We start from the raw sequence: 8,580 nt of genomic DNA, 5'->3' as shown, positions 1-8,580 counted from the left end.
GCAGGGGAATGTCTGTAGCAGCAGGGTGTAATCTGTCAGGGAATACACAGTGCTGCGATCCAGAGATAGCGCCTCTGTCTGAGGGCCCAGGGACCCTGAGGGGTCGGAAAACACAGGTCATGCATGATACGGTTATGGTCGTAGAGGAGGGCCAGTGGGTGTGGTTGGTTCCTAAACCTGGTAGGAGACTTCTCATGTCATGGATACATAGTTGGGGTGCAGCCGAAGCAGAGGGGCCCGACGGCAGCTGGCGTGATGAACACAGTGATACATCCTGTCCTTATGCTGGTGCTGTTTTAGTTAATTCTGCTGCTCATTTTGATTTACTATGGATGTCATGTTCGAAAACAAGGACTACACCTGGCCAATGCTGTTGAACGAGCTCAAATGGCCCTACAAATGTTACCCAGAGAAGGTCTGGCACAGAGACAGAGAGAAGAATTGAGGGAATGCGGGAGGGAAAGCCCGTTTTGCTGAAATGCCTTGCTTTCGGTGCAGGGATCGCCAGTGTTCGTCCGAGCGCGGCACTGGATCGGCAGTAACCGAACACGACATATTCTTCAGCTGATCCAGGAATATGTTGGCAATTTGTGAGGCACTGGCGATCAGAAGAGCACTGTGTCTTTGCAATTTGACTGAATGCGTACGATCACCAATTTCAAACCAAAATGAAAGCAATGAGAGTGTCTGCAACACTATGTTGACTGAAGTGGGACAATAAGTGACACTGGACATATAATCAGACATGGATAAAGGGTTAAATGTGAACGTGCATTCTATACGGCTGAAGTGGCAGGATAACTGGGAGTTATCCCCAGGTTGCAGTGACAAATAGGCAGCACTCGCCCGAAGTGACAGGATGGGTGAGGGACCTGGTCTTCGAAAAGCAAAGGTCAATAACGAAGCACAATTAAGATGTGACAGCCCATCTGGTAAAACTCATAGCAAGGCACAAGAGACGCAAGATAACATTCCAGTATGTTTTATCACTCACAGGGGACACAGTGAGGGATGTGGGAAAGTACTGAGGACAAGTGGGGCCAATATCGCACCTTTGCTTTGAGTGACAAGGGTTTTGACCATTCGAATCAATGTATGTCTCATGTATTGAATGTCCGGCCATTATAGGCCGAGAAACTGTATAAAAACCCTGTGTGTTCTTTGTTCGTAGCGAAACGGGTAAGGGACTGGCTTGCAGCCTGTTTTCTCCCGTGCAAGTAAACATTGTGCGTTGATCCCGAACAGACTGTGTCGAGGTTAATTATTTAATCTCCACCTCATTGGTAGAATCCTTGCTTGTCGTTTGTGGGCCCAAGTCATCGAGTACCTTTCAGCCTGTTGCATCAAGTTCCTTTGAATTTCTCTGAAGATAGCCTTCGGGCAAACTTCTAAAACACAGCGGGAAATTGGGTACCGTCCCGGTTGGGGGCAGTAACCGCTGCAACGCGGGACTTCCTGGTTCCACCCCCCGAGAGGAAGTGGAGTGAAAAATCTCGCAGTCCGCGAATTTTCCAGCGCTGCACAGAGAGGCGGGAACACAGGGCCTGCCCCTTCCGGTAAAGGCGAGGGTCAGACTCCCGACTCTGCCGCAGGGAGAAGGGGCCATCGCTAGACCCCCAGGGAGCGGGGTGCCACGACAGCAGCACGACGTCGGAAGCAGTGTGCCGGGGCTGCACCATTGCGGCACATAACCAGCGAGATTACGTTCACGGGGCGCGACCTCATTTGTGTTCTGGGATGAAAACAGGTCGCCGCACACGGTGGTGACATCACCATCGGCGGCGCAGTGGGCGAGGCGCTACCGATTAGCATCGCCGCTTAACTCACGGAATCTCACGGGAGTCGGTAGTGGCACCCCACCCGGGCACAAAGTCATTTGCGTAAATGACCCGACTCTTTCCCCCCCTCTTTACTCTCCTCAGGCTCCTTCACTGCTAGTTCCCTTTATTCAACGGCACTAACAAGCCGCACCAGTTGCCGGGCAGGATCCCACACCCGACAACTGCTCCCTCCACCAGCTCCGCAATCCCCCAATGCACTACGGAACAGCCATCCTCTGCGCAATGGCTCTCTGACACTCACGCCCCTCTGGGAAGCCCTGTTTTTTGGCTGCTTTAGTCACCCTTTTTGCCCCGAAAAGGCCCCCAGAGCTTTTCATTAACAGTAATCAAAGTCACAAGAATTATTCTGCATCTGCAATAACTTTCTTTGTCTGTATAAAGCCATGATTCATGCACAGCCTTCCCTTTCAGCTGTTCAAAAAGATTTTTGACTACCTTATGGATTTGTTGGGCCCTTGTGTTATATGTTGTTATTGACGATAGTTTAGCTGTTTCGTGGCTGTGGATTATTAAGTTGCTTGAGGAAATTTGACTTACTGTGTCTGAGCAATTGTACTGGCTGCTGTAAGAATGTAGCTTGAAGCAAGTGATAACTCTGATTTCGCCAGCTAGTGTCAACCACAACACCAAGAAATACAGCCCAAGATCAGGGATTCGGAATCCAAATCCTTCATTATGTGTGGTGAGCTGTAGTGTACAAACAAGGAACACGCTCTAGATTTCTTGCAGTGCATCAAATGGAACAATCGGATAAAGCAGCAATAAAGGGAAATTATTTACTTAACTGTAGTTCTGGAGGGGTCACATTAACCGAGGTCTAATTCCTAACTAACAATAAATCAAAGTTTAACAGCAAAATGGATGACTATCTCCGTGTCGTCTTTTGCTCTCTCCCGAATCTGAAAGAGCGCCACCCTGTGGTGGGAAGCGGTAAGACACAATACGGTGTCTCCGAGATGTCAGAAAGTGCCTCACACCATCATACTCCCCGTCTAAAAATAACGAGCATTAAATTTTTACTAATTAGCCGAACTATTATAGTTAGAGTTCAGCTCTCACTAGTTCATCGGAAAGGCTTCAAGGCGGCTGTCTTCTGTACGAGTATGAGTTCCGATATCGGTCTTGGGTAGCTGCGACACGTGCCATTGCTGCAGACCATGACATCTACCTTGCATACTCTTCCGTCAGCAGATCCAGAATTGATGTGCAAGGAATTGGGTCCGCCGCCATTGTCGTCGTCCACTCGGATCTTCCTGCAGGAGAAGGACAAAGGGTTAAAACCAAGGAAAAGGCATATAAATTGGGCAGAAAAAGCAGCAAACCTGAGGACTGGGAGAAATTTAGAATTCAGCAGAGGAGGACAAAGGGTTTGATTAGGAGGGGGAAATAGAGTATGAGAGTAAGCTTGCCGGGAACATAAAAACTGACTGCAAAAGCTTCTATAGATATGTGAAGAGAAAAAGATTAGTGAAGACAAATGTAGGTCCCTTGCAGTCAGAATCAGGTGAATTTATAATGGGGAACAAAGAAATGGCAGACCAATTGAACAAATACTTTGGTTCTGTCTTCACTAAGGAAGACACAGATAACCTTCATGAAATACTGGGGGACCGAGGGTCTAGTGAGAAGGAGGAACTGAAGGGTATCCTTATAAGGGGGGAAATTGTGTTAGGGAAATTGATGGGATTGAAGGCCGATAAATCCCCAGGGCCTGATAGTCTGCATCCCAGAGTACTTAAGGAAGTGGCCCTAGAAATAGTGGATGCATTGGTGGTCATTTTCCAACATTCTATAGACTCTGGATCAGTTCCTATGGATTGGAGGGTAGCTAACGTAACCCCACTTTTTAAAAAAGGAGGGAGAGAGAAAACAGGGAATTATAGACCGGTCAGCCTGATATCGGTGGTGGGGAAAATGTTGGAATCAATTATTATGAAATCATGCTTGACAAATCTTCTAGAATTTTTTGAGGATGTAACTAGTAGAGTGGACAAGGGAGAACCAGTGGATGTGGTGTATTTGGACTTTCAAAAGGTTTTTGACAAGGTCCCACACAAGAGATTAGTGTACAAAATTAAAACACATGGTATTGGGGGTAATGTATTGATGTGGATAGAGAACTGGTTGGCAGGCAGGGAGCAAAGAGTAGGAATAAATGGGTCCTTTTCAGAATGGCATTCAGTGACTAGTGGTGTACCGCAAGGTTCAGTGCTGGGACCCCAGCTATTTACAATATACATTAATGATTTAGATGAAGGAATTAAATGCAATATGTCCAAGTTTGCAGATGACACTAAGCTGGTGGCAGTGTGAGCTGTGAGGAGGATGCTAAGAGGCTGCAGGGTGACTTGGACAGGTTAGGTGAGTGGGCAAATGCATGGCAGATGCAGTATAATGTGAGGTTATCCACTTTGGTGGCAAAAACAGGAAGACAGAATATTATCTGAATGGTGACAGATTAGGAAAAGGGGAGGTGCAATGAGACCTGGGTGTCATGGTACATCAGTCATTGAAATTTGGCATGCAAGTACAGCAGGCGGTGAAGAAGGCAAATGGCATGTTGGCCTTCATAGCTAGAGGATTTGAGTATAGGAGCAGGGAGGTCTTGCTGCAGTTGTACAGAGCTTGATGAGGCCACACCTGGAATATTGTGTTCAGTTTTGGTCTCCTAATCTGAGGAAGGACGTTCTTGCTATCGAGGGAGTACAGCGAAGGTTCACCAGACTGATTTCCGGGATGGCAGGCCTGTCATATGAGGAGAGACTGGATTAACTGGGCCTTTATACACTGGAGTTTAGAAGAATGAGAGGGGGTCTCATAGAAACATATACAATTCTGATGGGATTGGACAGGTTAGAGGCAGGAAGAATGTTTCCATTGATGGGGAGTTTGAGAACCAGGAGACACAGTCTAAGAATAAGAGGTAAGCCATTTAGGACCGAGATGAGGAGAAACTTCTTCACTCAGAGTGGTTAACCTCTGAAATTCTCTACCGCAGAGAGTTGTTGAGGCCAGTTCATTGGATATATTCAAGAGGGAGTTAGATATGGCCCTTACGGCCAAAGGGATCAAGGGGTATGGAGAGAAAGCAGGAAAGGGGTACTGAGGGAATGATCAGCCATGATCTTATTGAATGGTGGTGCAGGCTCAAAGGGCCGAATGGCCTACTCCTGCACCTATTTTCTATGTTTCTATGTACCTTGACCTCCCTTTGGTAAATTTGGTAAGAAAAGTAAGCTTGTGTGTGGCTGGGGTGCAGGTCTGGTGTACCACAGCTTCGAATGAGCAGCGCCACAGCTGAAACATGATCGGGTCCCCATCATAGACATCGGGCTTGTGTGCAGGCTGGTGCTGACGGATGAGAGTGTTGCAAACTTCTCTCTCGTCAGATTGAGGAATGGAAGATTTTTGTTGGCTGATAGCTCGGGAGGTGAGGAGTTTGAATCACTCGGAACTGTGTGGATGGGTGATTGGACAACTGTTTGTCCTGTTATGGCTGGCTGATAGATCGGGGGTGATGCCCAAAGCTGGTTTACTGGGGCAGAGCCAGCTGACAAGTGAGCGAGGTCACGGAACTGCGAGGCATGGTCATTTGAGGTCTGTTCTGCTGAGGTTCGGGGCTCAACCATCTGTACATCTTGCTTTGCTTCGAGTATCGCATCTAACCTTGCTCTCTCTTGGGCACCGGTTTGTTTGGCAATCCGCGGACGGTCAGTGCGGACGATCCGGGGACGGTCAGTGCGGACAATCCGGGGATGGTCAGTGTGGTCACAGGGACGGTCAGTGAGGACAATCCGGGGACGGTTGGTGCGGACAATCCGGGGACGGTCAGTGCGGACACAGGGACGGTCAGTGCGGACAATCCGGGGACGGTCAGTGCGGACACAGGGACGGTCAGTGCGGACAATCCGGGGATGGTCAGTGCGGACAATCTGGGGACGGTCAGTGCGGACAATCTGGGGACGGTCAGTGCGGACACAGGGACGGTCAGTGCGGACAATCCGGGGACGGTCAGTGCAGACACAGGGACGGTCAGTGCGGTCAATCTGGGGACGGTCAGTGCGGACACAGGGACGGTCAGTGCGGACACAGGGATGGTCAGTGCGGACAATCCGGGGACGGTCAGTGCGGACAATCCAGGGACGGTCAGTGCGGACAATCCGGGGACGGTCAGTGCGGACACAGAGACGGCCAGTGCGGACAATCCAGGGACAGTCAGTGCGGACACAAGGACGGTCAGTGCGGACAATCCGGGGACGGTCAGTGCGGACAATCCGGGGACGGTCAGTGCGGACAATCCGGGGACGGTCAGTGCGGACACAGAGACGGCCAGTGCGGACAATCCGGGGACGGTCAGTGCGGACACAGGGACGGTCAGTGCGGACAATCCGGGGACGGTCAGTGCGGACACAGGGACGGTCAGTGCGGACACAGGGACGGTCAGTGCGGACAATAGACAACATTTGGAGAGTATACCGAAGCTTGAAAGAAGAAAAGGATGTTTGGCCCATGAAGCCTGTGCCTTCCACAGACTGTGTATTACCATTTACCCGATCACACACACTTCACCCCAACTACTGAAACTCCTGAGGGAAAGTACTGTGTCTGGATCTTATTGAAACTTATAAGATAATGAGGGGGCTCGACACAGTGGATGCAGAGAGGATATTTCCACTCATAGGGGAAACTAAAACACGGGCCCATAGTCTCAGAATAAGGGGCCGCCCATTTAAAACAGAGATGAGGAGAAATTTCTTCTCTCTGAGGGTTGTAAATCTGTGGAATTCTCTGCCCCAGAGAGCTGTGGAGGCTGGGTCATTGAATATATTTAAGGCGGAGATAGACAGATTTTTCAGCGACAGGGGAGTAAAGGGTTTTGGGGAGTGGGCGGGGAAGTGGAGCTGAGTCCATGATCAGATCGGCAATAATCGTATTGAATGGTGGGGCAGGCTCGAAGGGCCAAATGTCCGACTCCTGCTCCTATTTTTTATGTTCTTATATTCTAAACAATCCCTGACCCCCAAAGATCATCCAGCAAAATTCCAGAATATTCACCTATCCCACATCTCCACTATATTAGCCTGGCCTGCTCCATGGACATTTCCACTGGATACGCAGCATATAAACCAACCACTCCCGTGGAGTGTTTGACCACGATCGCTAGAACCACCAGTCTCGTTCTCCGCCCGATACTCAACCCTTTGGAGGGAGTCCATCTTGGCCTCCTTTTCTTTTGTCTGATCCGCTCTCGGTACTGAGGCCAGAATACGTCTTCTACATGGCTCAGGTGTCCTGTGCCAGGTGTCAAGACGGACTTTTGATCTTCAGACCCAGTGGAGCCACCGTTGTTTGTAAAGCTGCGCGCTCTCGGCCTGTGCGTCCAGACTGTGGATCCAGGCACTAAATTCCTTGAAGGGATGGAATATCAAACCTGATTTTCCAGACCGCCAAATGCCAATCTGACTGGGCCCTGACCAGTTCACTGCCCGCATCTCTCGATTCATTTGCTCAACAGCTGTCCCAACACCCTCTGAAATAGACCCAATGTTATCCGCCTCGATCTCCCGAGTCCGTCCCAAACATTCCTCGCTGTGTCAGTGTGAAACATTTACATCTGACCAGTCCGTTCACCCTCTCCCTTCCGGGCTCCTTGCCAAGACCCCGGGCCCAGGATAAACAGTGTGTCGGGGTTTGCAGTGAGAATTCTCAGTGAGGTCCCACTTCTCGTCCTGTGGCCTCCCCTTGTGGCTCAGGTGTCTGATGTCAGGTGTCAAGTGGCTGACCCTTTCCCAGTGCTGTGACACCCTTCCGCTGATTTGCCACCCAGGACGGGGCACCATGTTCCAGAAGGTTCAGTATTCCCGTCTTGGGTTGAACAGTATTATTCGGAACATATCTCAAGGTGAGAGAGGCAGGTTGTCACCTGTGATATTTTCTCACAGATCTGGGAGGACTGCAGCGGGGGACGGGGGCAAGACTTTGTTCTACAATGGGCCCCTTTTTCCAGCTACGGGGGCCCCCATTATCCAACTGTTTCACAAAACTTGCTTCTGTGACGAAGGGCAAAGTATGTCAATTCCTCCTGGATGCCAGGGGGAGGGTTTATATCTGTTTACCTCACTCCACCGCTGAGGCTTCAGCGTATCCCATCTCCACTCCCAGTCTCAGACAGTGTGCTCTTTGCCCAGAGCCCATCTCACTGGTTGCCCAGCTTAAAGCATCACCTCCCTTTCTGGATGAGGGTAGAGAGGAGGTGTGGTGGGTGCCGGGGGGAGGGGGGGAGGGGCACTACACTGCTCGGGTGCTGCACCCCCCGGCTCAATATCATGGAACCGTTACTGTGATGCAAGGGAGAAATTCAGCCTTGCAAACGAGACTGGGGAGTTCCTCAGAACTGCTCTTGCTCCAGTGCCGTGACTTTACCAGACCGTGCCACTTCCGTGCGTAAACCAGGGCTGGTCAGGCCGTATTCCTGATCACCCTCCTTGAACTGTTTCGCTCAATCTCCAATATTTCTACAACTAATAAACGAAAGTGCTCAAAGAAACGGGGGAAAAAAAACACAACTGATTTTAATGGTCCCCACCACCGTGATATTTCTCTGGGAGATTAACCTTTAATTTCTGGAGATACCAGGGCAATCCTGAAGGGTTGGTAACCCTAGCATAACTGTGGGGTGGAGGGGGGGGGGGGGGTCTTCCACTGCATTCCGGCATAGTTACGTCGACAGAGTAGGAGC

General features: G+C 50.1%; 1 protein-coding gene across 1 annotated transcript; it reads left to right on the top strand.

The window, feature by feature from the left end:
- The first annotated feature begins 5,596 nt into the window (after window positions 1-5,596).
- On the top strand, window positions 5,597-6,460 carry LOC139276828 (sericin-2-like). Its single transcript, XM_070894827.1, has one exon. The coding sequence runs from the start codon at window positions 5,597-5,599 to the stop codon at window positions 6,458-6,460; it is 864 nt and encodes a 287-aa protein (XP_070750928.1).
- The last annotated feature ends 2,120 nt before the right edge of the window (window positions 6,461-8,580 follow it).

Source organism: Pristiophorus japonicus, chromosome 12 (genome assembly GCF_044704955.1).
Source record: "Pristiophorus japonicus isolate sPriJap1 chromosome 12, sPriJap1.hap1, whole genome shotgun sequence".
Taxonomy (NCBI): Eukaryota; Metazoa; Chordata; class Chondrichthyes; family Pristiophoridae; genus Pristiophorus; species Pristiophorus japonicus.
Note: the sequence above shows the minus strand (reverse complement) of the source record. Positions and strands in the feature narration are given on the sequence as shown.